The 23,622-nt window shown below is 39.6% G+C and overlaps 2 protein-coding genes across 4 annotated transcripts in view; one reads left to right on the top strand and one right to left on the bottom strand.

The window, feature by feature from the left end:
* SH2D1B (SH2 domain containing 1B) overlaps window positions 1-20,330 on the bottom strand; it is a 333,978-nt gene extending 313,648 nt beyond the window's left edge. The window contains exon 1 of the mRNA XM_082407664.1: window positions 13,912-20,330. The gene's annotated coding sequence lies outside the window, so the exon portion shown is untranslated. The remainder of the gene's footprint in view (window positions 1-13,911) is intronic.
* DDR2 (discoidin domain receptor tyrosine kinase 2) overlaps window positions 1-23,622 on the top strand; it is a 161,814-nt gene that overhangs the window by 79,421 nt on the left and 58,771 nt on the right. For 2 of the 3 annotated variants that reach the window (XM_082405224.1, XM_082405223.1), the window contains exon 3: window positions 20,337-20,445. The exons of the other annotated variant lie outside the window; for it this stretch is intronic. In XM_082405224.1, coding sequence (XP_082261350.1) covers window positions 20,364-20,445 — 82 coding nt within the window. In that variant the 5' untranslated portion in view covers window positions 20,337-20,363. The remainder of the gene's footprint in view (window positions 1-20,336; window positions 20,446-23,622) is intronic. 3 annotated transcript variants of the gene reach the window in all.

The raw sequence follows: 23,622 nt of genomic DNA, 5'->3' as shown, positions 1-23,622 counted from the left end.
AGGAGCTGCAGGTGCAGAGGGAGTGACTTGCTTGAAGAAAAGGGTAGCATCCAGGAAAGGAATCCCAGACACTAGGTCCTAACCCAACTGCTGAATGAAGTTTTCAGGCTCTGGGATTTGGGCAGGAACTCCTGAGCTGTATTTGTCCAAGGTCTTGGGACCCATGAGCTTTCACTCTTAGTGTCTATATGTCCCCATGCCAGTAGCTGCATAATACCCCATCTTCCACTTTGCTCTGCTACTCCTAAACTCAGAGCAAAATGAGAAGATTAAATTTATCACTACTGCTCCATGTCCTTGCCCTTTTTGTTTTTTCTAAGACCTTTGAGTCTAAAAAGACCTTCCAAGTCCCTGAGAGGGTCTACAAGGTGTCAGAACATGGTAGTGATGGCAAATAAGCTGGTCAGCTCTGAATTCCTCTCTTTCTCTTTTTCTCTCTCAACCTTGAAGGTCTTCTTGAGCCTTTGCCTCTTTCATTGGCCAGACCATTCAAACGTTGCAATTTTTCATGATTCCTTATTTTGTACTTTTCCTTCTTGGTCTTTTCTAAAGTCTATTTGTCCAGGTCCTCTTGCACATCTCCTCCTCTAACACACCATCCTTGTAGCCATGGCCTGCCGTGAACTTGTGTGCCTGCTATCTTTGTTTTTCCAAATGTTCATGTGTGCCAGCCATGTAAATCTGATGCTTTTTTGTTGTATTACCTCCTGGTGACCCAACCTATCCTGGGCTCACAATAGATGCCCAATATATACATGTCACCTTGACTACTGATCTTTTTTTCTTCCTGTGCACCATTCTATTCATAATACCACTACTAATGGCTAAATCTTTTTTTTTTTTGTTAACATCTTTATTGGAGTATAATTGCTTTACAATGGTGTGTTAGTTTCTGCTTTATAACAGAGTGAATCAGCTATACATATACATGTATCCCCATATCTCCTCCCTCTTGAGTCTCCCTCCCACCCTCCCTACCCCACCCTCTAGGCGGTCACAAAGCACCGAGCTGATCTCCCTGTGCTATGTGGCTGCTTCCCACTAGTTATCTATTTTACATTTGGTAGTGTATATATGTCCATGCCACTCTCTCACTTCGTCCCAGCTTACCCTTCCCCCTCCCCGTGTCCTCAAGTCCATTCTCTACGTCTGCGTCTTTATTCCTGTCCTGCCCCTAGGTTCTTCAGAACGATTTTTTTTTTTTTAGATTCCATATATATGTGTTAGCATACTAAATCTTAATAGGTACTTACTATCTCCCAGGCACCGGTGCTTTAAGCCCTTTATATGCATCATCTCATTTAATTTTAATTGTGACACCATTTTCTACTTTTACGCATATTTTGTACTTTCCAGATCTATAGAAAAGTGTCCTTTTTAAAAAAACATTCCCCATATAAGCATTATCATACAATATTTCTGTTTCTCTGTCTGACTTCACTCAGTATGACAATCTCTAGGTCCATCCATGTTGCTGTGAACTTATGGTTACTGGTGGCGGGGGAAGGTATGGGGAGGGATAGTTAGGGGGTTTGGGATTGACATATACACACTACTATATTTAAAATGGATAACCAACAAGGACCTACTGTATAGCACAGGGAACTCTGCTCAATATTCTGTAACAACCTAATTGGGTAAAGAATTTGAAAAAGAATAGATACATGTATATGTATAACTGAATCACTTTGTTGTACACCTGAAACTAACACAACATTGTTAATCAACTATACACCAATATAAAATAAAAAGTTAAAAAAAATTAACATTGTGCCCAGCAAAAAAAGAAAAGAAAAGTGTCTTTCAACCCAGAGGTTTATTAGTTTCTGGCTGTTTTAGAAGTGCTTGACCTGTATCATTGCTGAAAATGTTCACTACAGAATATGGTTGCAAAGGCCTAAAAGGTGAAATCCTTGCTTCCTCGTTCAGCTGATGGTTTCAGAGAAGGTGAGGGATCTCCCTTCTCTTCATGGCAAGAGCACTGGTGTTAACGTTCGTATACAGGAGTCTCTGAATATGTTAAGGGAAAGACACTAGGTTTCTTTGCTGAAAGGGCAGTTGCTGGCTGGTGTCTGGGAATGTGGATCCAAGTGTCTCCCTGGAGTTCCTCCTGCAGGGAACTGGAAGCAGTGTTCATTGGCATCACACCGAATCTCTTCTGAGGTTCAGGAGGGTTTCCTATGGCTGGATGAGATCGAATGTATTCGTGTCCCAGAGGTGCTTCAAGCCCATGTTCATTGGGCCTGTGCACATTAGTAAACAGCCTGATAGAGTCATGTGTTCTTAAGGGGGCAGCACGGCCATGGGCCCCAAGAATAGGGCAGCCCTGGTGGAAACTACATGACTGGAACAAGTTCTTGGCCCTCGCAGCTTTGGGCGGCTGGATTGGAAGGTCGTGGGGGCGTGTGTGCTCTCTCACGCGGGAACAGAACAGCACTCGATCTAGCAGTGCGATCACATCACTGTCCCCCAAGACGTGGCCACCGCCCTTCTCTCCTCAGCCCCAGGCTGGTTTCTGCTGTGCTGGCTCATAGTTAAGTGCATGAGTCTTTCATGACTTCTGAAGGACTGTACATAAAGGGTCAAGTCACTTTCTCCAGAGGCAGCATCACTCAGGATGTACCCAGCAAGGTTTAGTGTGTTTGTCAAAGGCGAGGAGTTTGTATTGTTGTTCTTGCCTGTTTTATTACCATTGAAATGACCTGCCAATCAACCGGCACCCACTGGGTAGGTGTCAGCTGATACAAATATAAGGAGATGGCTGGGGGAGGCATGCTTTTTGCCCCTAAGTTGCAAATTTATTGAGGAGACAAGGCCTAGGCACAGTAAAAATAAAATAGAAATACAAATATATGTGGACATTTGTGAGCCGGGCATTGTTCTAAGTACTTCCTGTGTAATAACTCATTCCATCCTCACGACATTCTACAGGAGCACGTGCCATTATTGCCCTCATTTTACAGGTGAGGAAACAGAGAGGCCAAGGTTCAGGAGTGTGTGTGTGGCCAGGTCTACACACCTGGTGCAGGAGGAGACAGGATTCAAAGCCAGCAAGTCTGGCTTTGGCCATGCTGGCTGAGAAGGACTAGCTAGAGAGCTAGTCCTACCTCTGGGGTAGGGGCCCAGGTGCAATAGGAAGGGGGGATCCAGTGAGTAAGATGCCGCTTCTGGATTCAATGCCAAGCCCTCAAGGGAAAGGCATCTTGTACGTGTAGACGGTTAGTCTTTCAACTCACTTCTGGGTTTAATGAGAGAGCTGTGTCTCTTGCTTATCATTGTTTCCATCTGACCCCTTTACTGTGTGGCCTAAGTCTTCGTTCTAGGCTTTCAGGCAATGGACAGATTGATGATAAGTAAAAACTTGGCAATGTTCAAAACACAACACTTACGTTTGCAGGAGGCTGTGCCTTACTTACCCAAGGAGGTTTTTCCAGTTATTTCTTGCCGTGTAATAAATCACCTCGCAACTTAGTGGCTTAACACACAACAATCATGCTATTGTTATCATTACTCATGTTTCTGAGGTGACTGGCCTCAGCTCGGCTGTCTTGCCCAGGGTCTCTCCTGTGGTTGCCACAGATGGTGGCTGGGACCAGAGTCACCAGGGAGCCTTCCCCACTCACAAGTGTGAGAGTTTCTGCTGCTGTCTGCAGGGACCTCAGCAACGGTATTGGCCAGAAGACCTGCACATGGCTTCTCCACATGGCCTGGCTTCCCTCGCCACATGGCAGTGGGTTCCCAGGGCAAGTCTAAGAGAGAGAAAGAGAGAGAGAGCCCAGTGGATGTGTATCACCTTCTGAGACCTAGCTCTGGAGTTTCACCGCCATCACTTTCACTGTATTCATTTTGTTAGAAGCGAGTCACTCAGTCGAGCTTGTATTCAAGAGAAAGGAAATTAGATCTCCCCATGGGAGAGTGTCAGAGAATTTGTGGACACATTTGAAAACCATCACAGAGATTTTCCAAATAACTTCACTCCGGTTTAAAGAAATCAGTTACTGAGATGGGCAGGGCCTAAAGAAGGTGTGTGAGCTCAGAGTTTAAGGAAAGAAAAACAGGAGGTTGGGCCAGGGAGAGGCAGTGTCACCAGAGAACCAGTGCTAACCTGGGTGACCAGAGGCCTGGCCCTGCCTCTGACCAGATGTTGGCCATGTGGAGGCCTGTCTGCTTTGGGGGCTGCCCTACCTTCCTCACTTTTAACCACAGAGGATTGAGAAAGATGGGCATTCAGGTACCTTCAAGCTTTCGTGGCGGTGGGTCTATACTTTTGAGGACTAACATCTTTATTTCATAACCATCAAAACCCTCCAACCGTAGGCCCTCCTGCCGACCTCAGTGTGCTCAGTAGTGGTGCAGGCAGCCCTCTGTTCATCAACACACGCGTCAGGGGTCTGAGGAGCCTGGGGTAGAGGGTGGGATGCAGAAAGAAAATGAGAGGGGCTGGGTGGGACAGGTGCCCAAGTGTGGGATAGTGGAAGTCAGGGGTGGGAGTGAAATATCCCCATGGAGAGCCCGGGGCTGCTAGAGCTCAGTGAGGTTAAATAAGCTGCCCGAGGTCTTAGCAGGCCTAGGGATACTGAGCTTCTAGCGGACCCTTTTGTGTTTGGAAAATGCCCTGCCTTCACTTTGTATTTACTCTCCTTCCTCCTCCCACTAATCTCATGATGGCATTAGATTTGACATCCCTAGTGCTTATACTATAGAAAGGATAACAGGCAAATGACGCCACACCGTGGATGTTTCATGGTCCATTCTGCCCCCGGCAGGGGTTGTGTCTTCTGTGACAGTGATTTCGCTCAGCATCCTCTCCTCTTCCTGGATGGCGAGTGAGAGGATGAGATAGCTGTCTGGCTCTTCCCCCCCAACCCTCCACCGCTTTGGCAAACTCTAGTTGCCTCCAAAAAAGGTGAAAAGAGTGAGGAAAGCAAAGCGCTTTTCTAACAAAGGCAGGAGCAGAGCTTGCTGTTGCATCCTCCTCTGAGCAGTGAAGGTCACCTTGGGTCAGCCTTTGTGCATAAACACTTACAGATTGGGCCAGTCTGGGCCTTTGGCTCAGCACTGAGCAGCTACATTTTGAGAAACAAGAGACTGGGACTCCCAGAGGAAAGCTGGGAATGAGAAAGACATCAACAAATCCTTGGGAATCAAGATAAAACATGAGGGTATTTGGTACAGCGATGGTGTGTGTGTGTGGGTGGGTGTGTGGGTGTGGGTGTGGGTGTGTGTGGGGGGTGTGTGTGGCCCATCTTCTGCCAAAACCAAGCTCATTTCTGCATATTTGTTTGCTGAGTATTAAATACTCCAAAGATTGTTCTTTCTATTTGTTGAATCTGAAATGAAGAATGACTCAGCAGAGAGGAAAACAAGCCTTGAATGCCCTGAATGGCCTCTGAATGAAAATCTATGGCTGTAAAGCATGTGGCTTTTCTTCTCCCCACCAAGTCCTTCTACACACACACAAGCACAAGTACCACACACAGTTGTGCACACACTGCACCTCGAATCAGCTCCAGTTTGACCCAAGTCCCTTTATCTAATTTCCCTTCCCACTCCAGCCTTTCCAGGGCCCTACCCCTTCCTGTAGGAAGATCTGTCCGAGTTTAGGTGGAGGGACCCTGGCTGCAGGCCACAGCTGATTTTCCAGAAGGGCAGGCACTTCCTATTTGGCCCCTTTCACGGGCTCAGTGTGAAGATCCCTCGGAAATCTGAGACTTTTTATTCTTCGACAAAGTGGTGGGCACCTCAGATTGTCTCTAGCTTTTGGACCTGGAAAAATGGATTGTCTGGGGAAAACGACCATCTGCCAAATCAGATGTGCCCTGCTTTGTATAGAAACTGTATTCCTGAAAATTTGAGTACAAACTGGATTTAGGTATACTGAATCATATTCTGAATTACTGGAAGGATTTGCTGTCAAAGGAACCCAGCTGTGGATCCCTTTGTGAAGTGAAGAATTATTTTGTAATGTGGAGACTCCCTCAATGATTTATGAGTTTGGTGAGTAGATGGAACATTATACTGAATGTTATTTTAAATGTATTGTGTGGAAACTTGTTATTCAAAGGTACCCAGCACTGAAGGCTTTTTCAAAGAATTATTCTGTAATGTGGATAAACATTGCATGATTTATGAGCTTGGCAAGTTCAGACATTTCTTAAAGTGGGATATACCTCTAGCACTGCTTCAGAGAAAGAGGTGGTTTTTACTAATAATCAGACCTGGGGGAAAAATGAGAGCTCTACTATCTGTAAGTTACAGTCACTTCAAAGGGGCTTGGGAGAAACAAAGAACTCAAACTTTCTGTTTTGTTAAGGCAAGAAATCCGAAGGGTTGCCTGCTTTGCTTACTTTCCTTATCACTGAGGGGGAATGATGGGGTTATTTTTCCAAATAAATGCAGTTAACTATTCTAGCAACACTTATAAAAGTGTTTCTTTTTATATTTAAATCTATATCATCTATCTACCTCTCTATCATGTGTCTATTATCTCTCTCTCTCTCTCTCTCTCTCTCTCTCTCTCTCTATTTATCTATCTACCATCTATCAGTCCTATAGTAAAAAACAGACACTGTAGTAGGGCTTGTGTTTTGGAGCACAGAAAGCTATTGCTCCACTAGTACAGAGATCCTCATACCCTGAGATGTCTGGGTGTCTGAGTTAGGGGAGAGACCTTAGCTTCCTGCTCACCCTTTCTTACTCAGTGGTTCAAAAGTCATTTCAGCACTCATCTCCCAGGGTTCGCAGCTTTATCCTCACTCACTCTCCTATTTGAGCACTAGAGTAGAGCTTATTACTAGGGATGTGGTCTGACTTTCCCCCACTCCAGCTTTATTGGGGTATAATTGACATATAACATTATGTAAGTTTAAGGTGTACAGCGTGTTGATTTGATACACTTATATATTGCAAAATGATGATCACCATAGCATTAACTAACACTTTCATCCTGTCCCATAATTACCATTTCCTTTTTGTAGTAAGAACATTTAAGATCTACGCTTCGGTACAAAATATAGTATTATTAGCTATAATCACTATGCTGTGCATTAGATCCCCAGAACTTATTCATCTTATAACTGGAAGTTTGTACCCTTTGATCAATATCTCTCCATTCCACCCCACCCCCAGCCCCTGGTAACTACCACTCTACTTTCTGATTCTCCGAGTTCGGCTTTTTTAGATTCCACATATAAGTGATAGCATAAAGTAGGAAATGGTCTGACTTTTTAAGGCAGCTGGAAAAGAGGAGTTTGGTACTGCCTCAGCTGTGTATAACCTGGAGCTGCAGGAGACACGGGACTGACCAGGAGCGAGCCCTATCTGTGTGAAGTCTGCACAGAATGGGATGGTATCAGGCAGGATGTGCTGATGACTCGCTCTTAAACCATGATGTGGCCCTGGCTGTGTTTCAGAAAGAGGCCTTTGAAGCTCACCCAAGTACAGAAATAACTTGTAAGAAGTTTTTTTGTTTTTAAATGATGTTTAATTTTGTTTATTCATTTATTTATTTATGGCTGTGTTGGGTCTTCATTTCTGTGCGAGGGCTTTCTCTAGTTGCGGCAAGTGGGGACCACTCTTCATCGCGGTGCACGGGCCTCTCACTATCGCGGCCTCTCTTCTTGCGGAGCACAGGCTCCAGACGCGCAGGCTCAGTAGTTGTGGCTCATGGGCTTAGTTGCTCCGCGGCATGTGGGATCTTCCCAGACCAGGGCTCGAACCCATGTCCCCTGCATTGGCAGGCAGACTCTCAACCACTGAGCCACGAGGGAAGCCCCAATTTGTAAGAAGTTTGATTCTAGGTTCTTTTTAAAAAAATTCCTGATAATTTCTGGCTGTGGCTGTCACACTCCCATCTGCCTAACCTTCCATTTACTTCCTGGTTTTTCTGATGGCTTTGACCCATGGCCTGTCTAAACCTGGTGTGGGCAGTCCTGAGATGGAGAGTCAATCATCTCCCATCGGATCTGGGAGGTCCTGAGTCATGGCTCCTTTGGAGTCAGTTTGGAGCGTTCATCCAGCTTGGCTAGGGCAGGGGATTTTGACTGTGAAGCGGGAAGTGGGGTTTTCATTACACAGGACGTATCCTCTTTGAGCTACATAGTCATTGACATTCCTTGGAAACTATTGGGCTGTGGGTGAAGTAACACTGGCCGTGGAGTCAGAGGAACTGGAAGAGTTTTAACTCTGTCTCTAGTTTTGTGACCCAGGCAAGTTAGAATTAATCTGATTTTGATGTAGAGAGAAGCAAGATCCCTAACCTTAAATGACTCACAGTCTGGCTTGAAAGACAGAGAGAACTGTAATTCAGCATGGTGAGTGGGAACCAGCAGCCAGACCAGGTAAGTCTGCCTAGGCTGTGGGTGAAGTGACTTAGGGACTCACTTTCCTGCTTTGTAAAGGCAGGTGGTAATCTCTCCTTTCAGGCTTATTGTAAGGCTTGATGATTATGAATTTGTACGTATGTACTAAGGGGCAGGTGTTCTAAAAAAGAAAGGTAGAAGTAGCAACTCTCAACCTTTTTATCTTTTGCTTCTCTATTTATCTGCAAGATATACTAATCAATAATATCTCTCAATACTGCAAGTGATTCTCAAAATATAAGACAGGTTCACCCAATACCTTGAACCTGTGGGATATGCATGGTTGGTTGGAAAGCACCCTCGAGATTCTGATAGACTGCCCCCAGGAATTTTTTTTTGTCAGAGAAACCAATGTGAATGACATTAACAGGGAACATATTTTCTTTGTTAAAATCAAAACATCGCAAATAAGACTAGAGTTTCCCTTTGATCACCATTTCCAATCTCCCCTGCCAAACACTGTGATCTCTGAGGGAACTACTATTATCAGCATTTGCCTTCTAAGGTTCCTTGCTCTATCCTCACATACCAACCTATTTGAGCACTAGAGTGTGCACTAGATTAAAGCTTGTTATCAGCATGGTGTTTAACTTTCTAGATCTTTTATGTATATATAAATGTATGTGAATGTGTGTGTATATATCCATAAAAGTATATAGTGTGCTTCATATAAATCTTGAAACCTGCTTGTTCACCTAAAAACCATGTCATGGACATCTAACCATGCAATTACATGTGGCTCTAACTCATACTTTTAAGCTATTGCATAGTATTTCATAGCAGGAATATGCCACAGTTTATAGTACTCCCTTATTGATAGAAATTTTCCCAAGTTTTGTTATTTAAAAAAAATATTGTACCCACAGTGTTCAAGGGTTCCAATTTCTCCACACTCTTGTCTACATTTATTGTCCTTCATTTTTTTTTTCTTTTTTGATAATAGCCATCATGACAGATGTGAGGTGATATCTCATTGTGGTTTTGATTTGTATCTCCTGATGATTAGCAGTGTTGAACATTTTTTCATATATTTGTTGGCCATTTGCATGTCTTCTTTGGAGAAATGTCCATTCAAGTCCTTAACCCATTTTAAGGAATTTTATTAGGTTTTTTTTTGGTTGTTTTTGTTTTTTTGTTTGTGTGGGTGTTTCTTTTTTTTTCTTTTTTGCTATTGAGTTATATGAGTTCCTTATATATTTTAGATATTAATCACTTATTATATTGTTTGCAAACACTTTCTCCTTTTCTGTAGGTTGCCTTTTCATTCTGTTGATTGTTTGCTCTGCAAAAGCTTTTTGGTTTGAGGTAGTTTCACTTGTTTATTTTTGTTTGTGCTGCCAGAACATTTGGAGTCATATCAATGTAGTCATTTCCAAGGCCACTGTCATGAAGCTTTTCCTCTGTGTTTTCTTCTAGAAGTTTAACGTTTCAGGTCTTACATTTAAGTCTTTAATTCACTTTGAGTTGATTTTTGTGTATGGTGTAAGATAAGGGTTCAATTTCATTCTTTTGCAGTAGGTACCTAGTTTACTAAATACAATTTATTTAAGAGTCTCATTTTTCCCCATTATATATTTTTGGCATCCTTCTTGAAGATCAGTTGGCCACAGTCTCTATGGAAAACAGTATGGAGATTCCTCAAAAATTAAATATAGAACTACCACATGACCCAGCAATCCCACTTCTGGGTATTTATCCAAGATAGTTAAAATCAGAATCTTGAAGAAATATTAGCACTCCCATGTTCATTGTAGCATTATTCACAATAGTCAATATGTGGCAATAAACTAAATGTTGACAAATGAATGGATAAAGAAAATGTGGCTTCTACATACAATGGAATATTATTTGGCCTTAAAAAAGCAAATTTTGCAATATGCAACAACATGGATGAACCTTGAGGACATTATGTTAAGGGAAATAAGTCAGTCACAGAAAGACAAATAGTACATGATACCAATTATGTCAAATTCATAGAATTAATGAGTGGAACAGTGGTTGCCAGGGGCTAAGGGGAGGAGGAAATAGAGAGTTAATCAACAGGCATAAAGTTTCAGTTAAGCAAGATGAGTAGGTTCCGGAGATCTGATGTACAACATTATACCTATAGTCAACAATAATGTGTTGCACACTTAAAAATTTGTTGAGGCATGAATGGATTAAATGTTCCAACCAAAAGACACAGGCTTGCTGAATAGATACAAAAACAAGACCCATATATATGCTGTCTACAAGAGACCCACTTCAGACCTAGGGACACATACAAACTGAAAGTGAGGAGATGGAAAAAGATTCCATGCAAATGGAAATCAAAAAAGGCTGGAGTAGCAATACTCATATCAGATAAAATAGACTTTAAAATAAAGAATGTTACAAGAGACAAGGAAGGACACTACATAATGATCAAGGGATCAATCCAAGAAGAGGATATAACATAAATATATATGCACCCAACATAGGAGCACCTCAATACATAAGGCAACTGCTAACAGCTATAAAAGAGGAAATGGACAGTAACACAATAATAGTGGGGGACTTTAACACCTCACTTACACCAATGGACAGATCATCCAAAATGAAAATAAATAAGGAAACAGAAGCTTTAAATGACACAATAGACCAGATAGATTTAATTGATATTTATAGGACATTCCATCCAAAAACAGCAGATTACACTTTCTTCTCAAGTGCGCATGGAACATTCTCCAGGATAGATCACATCTTGGGTCACAAATCAAGCCTCAGTAAATTTAAGAAAATTGAAATCATATCAAGCATCTTTTCTGAACACAATGCTATGAGATTAGAAATGAATTACAGTGAAAAAACCATAAAAAACACAAACACATGGAGGCTAAACAATACATTACTAAATAACCAAGAGATCACTGAAGAAATCAAAGAGGAAATCAAAAAATACCTAGAGACAAATGACAATGAAAACACGATGATCCAAAACCTATGGGATGCAGCAAAAGCAGTTCTAAGAGGGAAGTTTATAGCTATACAAGCCTACCTCAAGAAACAAGAAAAATCTCAAATAAACAATCTAAACTTACACCTAAAGGAACTAGAGAAAGAAGAACAAACAAAACCCAAAGTTAGCAGAAGGAAAGAAATCATAAAGGTCAGAGAAGAAATAAATGAAATAGAAACAAAGAAAACAATACAAAGATCAATACAAGTGAAAGCTAGTTCTTTGAGAAGATAAACAAAATTGATAAACCATTAGCCAGACTCATCAAGAAAAAGAGGGAGAGGACTCAAATCAGTAAAATTAGAAATGAAAAAGGAGAAGTTACAACAGACACAGCAGAAATACAAAACACCCTAAGAGACTACTACAAGCAACTTTATGCCAATAAAATGGGCAACCTGGAAGAAATGGACAAATTCTTAGAAAGGTATAACCTTCCAAGACTGACCCAGGAAGAAATAGAAAATATGAACAGACCAATCACAAATAATGAAATTGAAACTGTGATTAAAATTCTTCCAACAAACAAAAGTCCAGGACCAGATGGCTTCACAGATGAATTCTATCAAACATTTAGAGAAGAGCTAACACCCATCCTTCTCAAACTCTTCCAAAAAATTGCAGAGGAAGGAACACTCCGAAACTCATTCTATGAGGCCACCATCACCCTGAAACCAAAACCAGACAAAGATACTACCAAAAAAGAAAATTACAGACCCATATCACTGATGAATATAGATGCAAAAATCCTCAACAAAATACTAGCAAACAGAATCCAACAGCACATTAAAAGGATCATACACCATGATCAAGTGGGATTTATCCCAGGGATGCAAGGATTCTTCAATATATGCAAATCAATCAATGTGATACACTGTATTAACAAATTGAAGAAAAAAACCCATATGATCATCTCAATAAATGCAGAAAAAGCTTTTGACAAAATTCAACACCCATTTATGATAAAAACTCTCCAGAAAGTGGGCACAGAGGGAACTTACCTCAACATAATAAAGGCCATATATGACAAACCCACAGCAAACATCATTGTCAATGGTGAAAAACTGAAAGCATTTCCTCTAAGATCAGGAACAAGACAAGGATGTCCACTCTCACCACTATTATTCCACATAGTTTTGGAAGTCCTAGCCATGGCAATCAGAGAAGAAAAAGAAAGAAAAGGAATACAAATTGGAAAAGAAGAAGTAAAATTGTCACTCTTTACAGATGACATGATACTATATAAAGGGAATCCTAAAGATGCCACCAGAAAACTACTAGAGCTCATCAATGAATTTGGTAAAGTTGCAGGATACAAAATTAATACACAGAAATCTCTTGCATTCCTATACACTAATGATGAAAAATCTGAGAGAGAAATTAAGGAAACACTCCCATTTACCGTTGCAAAAAAAAGAATAAAATACCTAGGAATAAACCTACCTAGGGAGACAAAAGACCTGTATGCAGAAAACTATAAGACACTGATGAAAGAAATTAAAGATGATACAAACAGATGGAGAGATATACCATGTTCTTGGATTGGAAGAGTCAACATTTTGAAAATGACTATACTACCCAAAGCAATCTACAGATTCAATGCATTCCCTATCAAATTACCAATGGCAAGTTTTACAGAACTAGAACAAAAAATCTTAAAATTTGTATGGAGACACAAAACACCCCGAATAGCCAAAGCAGTCTTGAGGGAAAAAAAGGGAGCTGGAGGAATCAGACTCCCTGACTTCAGACTATACTACAAAGCTACAGTAATCAAGACAATATGGTACTGGCACAAAAACAGAAACATAGATCAATGGAACAAGATAGAAAGCCCAGAGATAAACCCACGCACCTATGGTCAACTAATCTATGACAAAGGAGGCAAGGATATACAATGGAGAAAAGACAGTCTCTTCAATAAGTAGTGCTGGGAAAACTGGACAGCTACATGTAAAAGAATGAAATTAGAACACTCCGTAACACCATACACAAAAATAAACTCAAAATGGATTAGAGACCTAAATGTAAGACCGGACACTCTAAAACTCTTAGAGAAAACATAGGAACAACACTCTTTGACATAAATCACAGCAAGATCTTTTTTTGGTCCACCTCCTAGAGTAATGGAAATAAAAACATAAATAAACAAATGGGACCTAATGAAACTTAAAAGCTTTTGCACAGCAAAGGAAACCATAAACAAGATGAAAAGACAACCCTCAGAATGGGAGAAAACATTTGCAAACAAATCAATGGACAAAGGATTAATCTCCAAAATATATAAACAGCTCATGCAGCTCGATATTAAAAAAACAAACAACCCAATCCAAAAATGGGCAGAAGACCTAAATAGACATTTCTCCAAAGAAGACATACAGATGGCCAAGAAGCACATGAAAAGATGCTCAACATCACTAATTATTAGAGAAATGCAAATCAAAACTACAATGAGGTATCACCTCACACCAGTTAGAATGGGCATCATCAGAAAATCTACAAACAACAAATGCTGGAGGGGGTGTGGATAAAAGGGAACCCTCTTGCACTGTTGGTGGGAATGTAAATTGATACAACCACTATGGAGAACAGTATGGAGGTTCCTTAAAAAACTAAAAATAGAACTACCATATGATCCAGCAATCCCACTACTGGGCATGTACCCAGAGAAAACCATAATTCAAAAAGACACATGCACCCCAGTGTTCATTGCAGTACTATTTACAATAGCCAGGTCATGGAAGCTACCTAAATGCCCATCGACAGACAAATGGATAAAGAAGATTTGGTACATATATACAATGGAATATTACTCAGCCATAAAAAGGAATGAAATTGGGTCATTTTTTGAGACGTGGATGGATCTAGTGACTGTCATACAGAGTGAAGTAAGTCAGAAAGAGAAAAACAAATATTGTATATTAACGCATATCTGTGGAACCTAGAAAAATGGTACAGATGAACCGGTCTGCAGGGCAGAAATTGAGACACAGATGTAGAGAACAAACATAAGGACACCAAGGGGGGAAAGCGGTGGAGGGGTGAGGGGGGTGGTGTGATGAATTGTGCGATTGGGATTGACATGTATACACTGATGTGTATAAAATTGATGACTAAAAAAACCTGCTGTATAAAAAAATAAATAAAATTAAATTTAAAAATTTAAAAAAATAAAAAGAAAAAAATAAAAATTTGTTGAGGGAAGGTCATATTAATTGTTCTTACCGTAATAAAATATAATTTTTAAAAATATTGCAAAGTACTTCTTTGTGCCTACCTCATTGTGCACATATGTAAATCTTTCCCTAGGGTAAATTATAAGTGAAATGTATGGATCAGAGTCTATATATAAGTTTTAAGTATCTTTTAATTTGTATACCCAGTGGCAGAGTATGAGAGTATCTGTTTCTCCACACTACTGCCAAATTTCATAGTTTCACACAAAATTTTTGCCAATCTGATGGATAAAATTGGTATTCAACTACTGCTTTAATGTTTGTCTTTCTGATTCTAGTGAGGTTGAGTGCTTTTAGATGTTTACTGGCATTATATTTTTCCTCCGTTAAATGCTTTTTATTGATTTGGCCCATTTTTCTAGTGGTTTTTTAAAAAATGATTTATAGAGGTTATTTATTTATACCAGAAAAATACATGCACATTGTTTTGTTCTAAAATTTCAAATATTTATCTTAGCCTGTTGTTTGTCTATTAAGTTTATGATGTCATTTACCTCAAAGATGTTTTGAATTTTGATGAAAAAATTTATCATTCTTTTCATTTGTGGATTTTGCTTTCTATGTCTCATTTATGCAGGTTTTCCTTTAGCTCACAGTAGATTTTCAATATTTTCCAAAAATAATTTTATAGTTCTATTTTTACATTTTGGGCTCTTTATTTTTGTGTGAGATATGAAGATACCTTTATTTGTTTTTGAAAATGCTATTGAATCATCTGAAACTTTTCACTGATTCTAAATGCCCCTTTTCTCATATAGAAAGTTCCCACTTATATATGAGTTTTTTCTTGTGTATATGAGTATTGTCTATTCTCTTCATTGTTCTATTTATCTATTTATTTGTCAATCCTGTATTTAGGGAGGCCTTTCCTGACCACCTTACCTGAAATAGCCCTCATCCGTTCTCCATCACATTACAGCATTTTATTGTCTTCATGGCATGTATATCTTTTTAGGTTTCTTATTTATTTATTTGTTTGCTTGTGTATTATAAGCTCCATGATGACAGGGGTCTTCACTGCCTTTTTTAGCACCTAGAACAGCACCTAATAGACTTTCAGAAAATAGTTGCTGAACGAATGAATGAAGGCCAATGACTTTTTATTTTTATTTTTAAGGTTTGAATAAATTTTTTTCAAAGGAATTTGCACTGTTAACCAAAGAAGTGGGTAGAGAAGGACCTTTTGTCTTCTTGAAATTCTTCCATGTATGTTTATGGATTCTATTCACGTCACATTGCTTAAATATTGAACCTTTGGAAAAAATTCATTCAAAGAGGCAGTAAACGGTGATGTCTGTTTATTACAAACTTTGGAGATACTTCCTTTCAGGGTATGGAATTTGGAATAGCCAGATACAATCACTGAATATGTGGCTCAAGACAATCATTAATTCATTCTGCAACTATTTATCCAGCACTCTGGTAAGTGCTGGGAATGCAATGGTGAGTAAAATAAACATGGAGCTTATGGGGGTGCAGACATTAATATGACAACCACAGCAACGAATATACAATTATAAACTATGATCATTTCTACGTAGAAGAATTATAAGATTCTTTCAGTGCCTGTACAATCAAGGGGGTAAGAGAATATTTCACTGAGGAAGTAACCATTGAATGGAGATTTGAACCAGATGAAGAGAGGAATGAAACTTTTTAACAGAGGCCCTGAGGTGGTAGGAAATGAAAGAAAAAAATGAAAGAAGTCTGAAAGTAGCTAAATAGAAATGTTGAGCAGGAGTGTAGCTCTGGTGACGTAGCAGAGGCCAGATCAAAGGAAAGTGTAGTTTTTTAAGGAACCTCTATACTGTTCTCCATAGTGGCTGTACCATATGACCCAGCAATCCCACTACTGGGCATATACCCTGAGAAAACCATAATTCAAAAAGAGTCATGTACCAAAATGTTCATTGCAGCTCTATTTACAATAGCCAGGACATGGAAGCAACCTAAGTGTCCATCAACAGATGAATGGATAAAGAAGATGTGGCATATATACACAATGGAATATTACTCAGCCATAAAAAGAAAAGAAATTGAGTTATTTGTAGTGAGGTGGTTGGACCTAGAGTCTGTCATACAGAGTGAAGTAAGTCAGAAAGAGAAAAACAAATACCGTATGCTAACACATATATATGGAATCTAAGGAAAAAAAAAAAAAGGTCATGAAGAACCTAGGGGTAAGACAGGAATAAAGACACAGACCTACTAGAGAATGGACTTGAGGATATGGGGAGGGGGAAGGGTAAGCTGTGACAAAGTGAGAGAGTGGCATGGACATATATACACTACCAAACGTAAAATAGATAGCTAGTGGGAAGCAGCTGCACAGCACAGGGAGATCAGCTCAGTGGTTTGTGACCACCTAGAGGGGTGGGATAGGGAGAGTGGGAGGGAAGGAGACGCAAGAGGGAAGAGATATGGGAACATATGTATATGTATAACTGATTCACTTTGTTATAAAGCAGAAACTAACACACCATTGTAAAGCAATTATACTCCAATAAAGATGTTAAAAAAAAAAAAAAAAGGAGAGTGTAGTATAATGACAAACAAAGAGAAAAACAAAATAAACAGCAACAGAAGGACCTAAGTGGATTTTAGAGCGATACAAACCCTGGGTTCATGTATGAGTTTTGGTGCCTATCAGCTGTGTAACCAGATCAGTTTTAACCTCTTCCTCCTCAATTACCTTACTGATGAAAACAAACCTCATTGGGTTACTGTGAATATTACATGAGGTAGTCCTTGGCACGTGTTAGATATCCATGGTATAGTTATAGTACTCCTAGGTTTGTTAATGGTTCTTTTGTGTTTGTTAGCTGCTGGACACCCTAATTTTAAGCAAACAAAGCAGAAATAATCACTGGTATTGGAGATTCACAGCCTGCAACCAAGTAAGTGTTTCCAAAAGAAAATTCAGTCAACACATTTTGAGCAACTTGTGAATCCTTAGTTCAGTTAAAAACTGTTTTTGAGAACCTCCTTTGTACGAGATATAATGTATTCTTTTGGAGATACAAGAATGAGTCATTTTGAAGCTAATTATTAAACGGGTAATTTTATAACAATGTTATGGAGGATCTAATAGAAGCAAATTCAGTGTGTGAAGGGAATGAGGTGTAGGAGACAGTCCTTGAAGAAGGAACCACTGGGGAAGGTCATGGAGGGGAGAAAGTAATGGCCAAGAACCCACAAGGAAGGTGTCATGAAAGAGAATTGTAGCACTCTTCTTCAAAAGGCTGCTAAGAGAGGGTGGTTACCCAAGGCAGTGCTCGCAAGGCTGAATGGCTGCTCACAGGGAGCTCAGATCTTTGTAGAAGGACATCCTGGATCATGGTCATGGGTTAGTGCTAGACTACAGCCAAGATCAATGTCTCCAAGGTCTGCCTGTGTGTTTCTTTTCTGAGCATGTTTGTTTGTGGACTCATTTATAGAAACACAGTGTTCCTGCTGCTGGCAGTGAGTAGGCACTGAGACATATTTTATCTCTCCAAATCAATGTCATGAAATTATGGTCATCACCCTTTTGTTGTCTGTGGATCACTTGCCCCTGCCCCCTACCATGACGCCCCTTTAGTCTTTTGTGTTTGATTAGTTTTTGGCACCATCCCCTTCAGGCAGAACTATCTGAATACCTATGTTTTTTTCTTACCACTTTGGGTGGGTCAGAGTTCTACTGCCTAGAAAACATCATAGAAAGCTCCTATTTCCTCAAAAAAGTGTCTTAGCTATGTCATCCTATTATTTACTCTATTCCCATTATTGCCCATTAAAATCTTATTCATCCTTCAAGAATCTGATCAGATGCTGATTTCCTCATGAAACCTTTTCTGATCACTCAAGCTTAAAGGGATTTTGTCTCCCTTTATAATTTTGTTTTACATATTTTTTCTAACAGTGGATCCAGTGTCTGTTGACTATTAGTGTTACCTGGAAGAGACTTTCTTTTTTAAATAAACTTTATTCTTGAACAGTGTTATATTTACAGAATCATTGCAAAGATGGTACATAGATTTCCTATTTACCCACTACCCAGTTTCCCCTATTATTAACATCTTACATTAGTGTAGTACATATGTCGTAGTTAATGAACCAATATTGACACATCATTATTAACTAAAGTCTCTACTTTATTCAGATTTCCTCAGTCTTCCCCACATGTCCTTTTTCTGTTCCAGGATCCCATCCAGGATGTCACATTACATTTAGTCATCCTGTCTTCTTTGTCTCCCTTAGCTGTGTTGGTTTCCCAGACTTCCTAGTCTTGGGTGACCATGACAGTTTTGAGGATTATGTATCAGGAATTTTGTAGAATTTCCCTCAATTGAGATTTGTCTGATGTGTTTCTCATGATTAGGCTGGAGTAATGGGTTTTTGGGAAAAAGACCACAGAGGCTAAGTGCCATTCTCATCACATCATATCAAGGATACATACTATCAGTGTGACTTATCAAAGTTGATGCTAACCTTGATCATCTGGCTTGAGGTAGTGTTTGTCATGTTTCTCTACTGAAAAATTACCTTCTCCATTTCCATACTATACTCTTTGAAGAAAGTCACTGTGTACAGCTCACACTTAAGGAGTCGGGGGTGGGGAAGTGAGAGGGGTGGTTATGCACCACCTCTTTAAGAGTAGAGAGTATCTACATAAATTATTTAGAATTCTTTTGCATGAGAAATTTGTCTACTCTCCTCCATTTGTTTATTCAATCATTTATTTATATCAACATGGACTTGTAAATATTTATTTTATATCTTGAGTTATAATCCAATACTACTTTATTCATTTTGTTGCTTAAGTTGTTCCAGCTTTGGCCACTGGGAACTCCTTCTGTTGGCTCCGTGTTCCTTTGCCATATCCCCATCATTTTTGTGTATGCTTTCTCAATTTGGGGCACTAAAAATTCTCCAGGCTCATCTGGCACTAAAAGATTCTCCAAGATCATCGTATTTCCTGCCCTAGTCCTGGAATTAGCAGTTTCTCCAAGGAACCCTGGTTCCTTTTATTGGAGAATGGTATTAGAAGTCAAGATCTGGGTACTAGGTTTGCTCACTGCTCTTGGGGTGTCATTGCTTCTAGGCCCTCTTAGGTTATATAGCAAGGAGATAGATATATGTGTGTGTGTACTGTGTGTACACATATCTATAAATATTTCCATATGTGACCATCTATATCTCTATTAAGCTAAATGTGAGTTCATGCTGATGTCTCAACTCTAATCCATTAATAACATGGATTATTCTGGGGGAGCTTAAAAATACAGAATTTCAGGTATCATTCCAGAGCTAATAAATTAGGATAAATATTGACCTTACATCTTTTGAAAGGCAAACACATTAACGTCATTGAATGTTTTTCTTGGTTTAATACTGGAATCAATCTTAAAATTATGAAAACATTGTAAATGTAAGTTTTACTTTATCACCATTCACAATTTGGGTAAGTATTTATCTTACTAAAACTTTGTTACCCACCTATAGTTTGGCTAATTTTAATTCCATGAGTATATGATCTAATAGAGTTTGAAAATTCTTATATTACATAACTATTGAATGTCCCAGAGTCTGAAAATTTTTATAGTATGTGACTATTGAATGTCCCATTCAAGTATTAAAATTCGTGATTTAAAGTTCTGAAATAGAAATAAACACTGTAAGAACACAAAGATGCAAGCTGTGTTCATTCATGTCGAAAGTAACTGCCTCACTCATTTCCTCTCCTTGTCTTTCTTGTTTTCCTGCATTTTTGGTGGGCTGCAGGCTCCAGTTCCAACACCATCTTCTGAGATGATCCTGATTCCCAGAATGCCCTTGGTGCTGCTCCTGCTGCTGCCTATCTTGAGTTCTGCAAAAGCTCAGGTTAACCCAGGTAACACAGCCATTGCTCAGCCCCACGCTGGAAGACAGCTGAACACTCAAGCCCATCAATGTTCATCTTGGTAAAGGCACTGCTAAGGGGCCCAAAAGGTCATTCCTCCCTCCCTTTTTTTCCCTCCATGGTGAAACCTGGCCATAGCAGGAACAGAAATTACTATACTCTCTCTATGACATGTTGAATATTGTGAAAGGGCTTCTTATATGGAGTAGGGTAGAATAAAAGGAAAATTTTAAAAAATGGGAAATGGAAGAAGCAAACATTTGCTTCTTCATCTTCTGGGATACTGAAGGAGAGAATTTTTAGATAGCTTGGAGAAATTCTGCAGGTTGGTTTTCTAGTTATGTTTGGCTGTCTGAGGCCTGTATTTTACTTGGATGTCATGTTATGCTTTGGGGACCCTGGTCTTGTAGGATCTCAGGCAGTTTCTCTTTCCTACAGGGTGTGGCCATGCTCAAAAATAGGTATGTTAGTCCCCTTCCCCCAATTTTTAAAATTACATGTATATTTTAACTTTAAATTGAAGTATACAATTGTATCACTTGTCTATTACCATAGTAATGCCGCATAACAACTTATGCAAAATTGGTGATTTAGTCTGGTCTTTGTTGGACTATTCTTCTGGTCTCTTCTGGATTCATGCACATATCTGGGAGTAAGCTGGTTATTGGCTCATTGAGGATGGCCTTGGCTCTGACAACTGGGGCAACTTTGCTGTGCTCTCTTCCAGCAGATTAGTATAGATATGTTTTAATGGAAATTGCACAGCAGCTAGAGCAGAAAGGGAAACATGTAGCATGTTTCAAGCCAGTGCTTGAGTCATATTCTCTGAGATATCATTGTCCAAAGCAAGTCACGTGGCCAAGCCCAGAGTCAGAGTGGAGAGCACAAAAAATTACACAGGGAAGGTCTCAATACCTTCAGGGAAGGGAAGTGTGAAGGGTTGAAGTCATTTTTTTCATTTTGCCACAAATATAAATATAGGAAAGTAGATATAGCATAAGTGCTCAATTTGATGAATTTTACAAACTGAGCACATCCATCTAAGCAGTATCCAGATTAAGAAACAGAACTGTACCAGCACTTCAGAAGCTCTCCTCACACTCTCTTTCAGTCAATTTTCCCCACCCTCACCCCAAGAGTAGTCATTATTTTGTTTTCTAACAACATAAATTCATTCTTCCTGTTTTTGTACTTTATATAAGTGGAGTCATCTTTTGTGTCTGGCTTCTTTCATTCAATATTTTGTTCATGATATTCATCCATATCATTGCATGCAGTTGGTGAATGTTTCCATTGTTGTATATTATTATTTTATTTGAATATTTTATTTATTCAGTCTACTGTGGATGGGAATTTGGATCATTTCCAGTTTGAGCTCATTATGAATAAAGCTCCTGTAACCCTTCTTGTAAAGGTCTTTTGATAGAGGTATATACTCAAGTCAAAAGACTTGAGTGTATACCTAGAAGTGACTTATATGTTTCATATAATCTGTTTTTCTACATGTGGCCAAAGAGTTTTCCAAAGTGATTTTACCAATATGACACCCCATGGCAGTGTATGAGCATTCCAGTGGCTTCATTCTATATTTGGATTCCTGAGGGCATTTTCATTTCCTCTTCTTCATATAGCATGAGTGTACATTTGTGAAATTCTCACCTTATTACTTTCTTATAATAAGCTTAGTTGGTGCATCTCAGATCTGAACTTTGACACCATTCTTTCATTTTTCTGCTTTGTATTCCTCTCACCTAGTTGAAGTCTGGTTGCCTCCTACTACATTTACCAAGCCCAGTGTCATTCTCCCTGCTTTGGTCTCCAAGGAAGAGTTGCTGTGAATGCACAGAATGGTAGGATGTTTTGGTGCTTGGCACACTCATAGAGACTGGTATGACATGAGGCTATTTAAATGACTAAACCAAAAGAGCTAGCCATCTGTGTTTGACAACATTGCTGTAGCCCTGGAACAGAAAACAGGCTGTTTGAAGACAGCAAGCAGTTATCTTTAAAACATTTTCCCCCATTCCTGGCATCAACTATTTCTACTGGCTCTTTCTGCCAAGGAAAAAGAAATAAAGGTCTTGACTTGCAAAGATCTTTATAGGAACATGGAATATTTGAGGTATGTTGAGGGGATAATACTTCCCTCTACCATTTCTGGTATTTTACCAAGTTAAGCTGGAGACAAGCAGTGGGAAGCAGTGAGTCTAGTCGCAAAGCTTGGGGTTCATGGAGGCTTAGGGCTCGCACACAATGATGAACTCAGAGTAGGTACATAATAAATGCGTGTTGATTTAAGGATGACTTTTCAGAAGTCCTTATTGGTGTCACCGAAGGACTGAAAGTAATAGAGTAAATTCTTGGCCAGTTAGATTTTCCCCACAGGCTGGCCATTTGGTATAAGTAGATGAAATGTTGGCGTTAAGTTAGGAGAATTGGGTTGTAAACAAATCTTATATACAATCTATTGTTAAAATATTGAAATATGTTTTAATGGATTATTAAGTATAATTATTGTTTGGCAAATAGTAACTGGGCTAAGCATTAAATTCAATTAATATATAAAGTCTAAAACAAACACTGATTTAAGCTCATTTTGAAGATTTCACCATGGCCATTGGTCAGTGAGTCTTCTGTCTTAGTATGACTTATTCATAATAAGGATATTGAATATTTAAAAATATCAATCTAGACAAAGAAGCAGAAGCCAACAGAGGGAGAATAATGTTGCTATTTAGAGAAATTCTCTACAACTGAGATCATAAGTGTCCTACAGTTGCCACCCCCATGGAGGCTGCAGAGTAGTGCTAGTGTGATACAGGTCAAGGCATGAGGGCAGTTGGGCTGGTGGCTCACTGCTATGAAGCACTGGAGTTTTGACAGTGGCAGCAAAGCAGGTAGTGGGTCAGGTGATGTTAGTAGCATTTCCAGTAGTGGCAGTGTTGAAACTGGTATTGTCACTATGGGCTGCTGTGGAAGGTTTGCAAGTCCACATGGGAAATACTGACATACAGGTGTGTGTACATAGTCTTGAAGTGTGAAAAGTGTGCCTAGCCCTCTTCTAGCTGCAACAGTGCATCAGGGATTGGGACCTACTGACTGTCAGTTCAAGGAGGAAGTCATTGGAAAAGTTTGAGGCAGTTCCCTCTGTCAACATCTTGTCTCAGG

The sequence above is a fragment of the Balaenoptera borealis genome, assembly GCF_965194805.1.
Source record: "Balaenoptera borealis genome assembly, chromosome: 1".
NCBI lineage: Eukaryota > Metazoa > Chordata > Mammalia > Artiodactyla > Balaenopteridae > Balaenoptera > Balaenoptera borealis.
The sequence above is the reverse complement of the archived record's forward strand: the minus strand, read 5'-3'. Positions and strand labels throughout refer to the sequence as shown.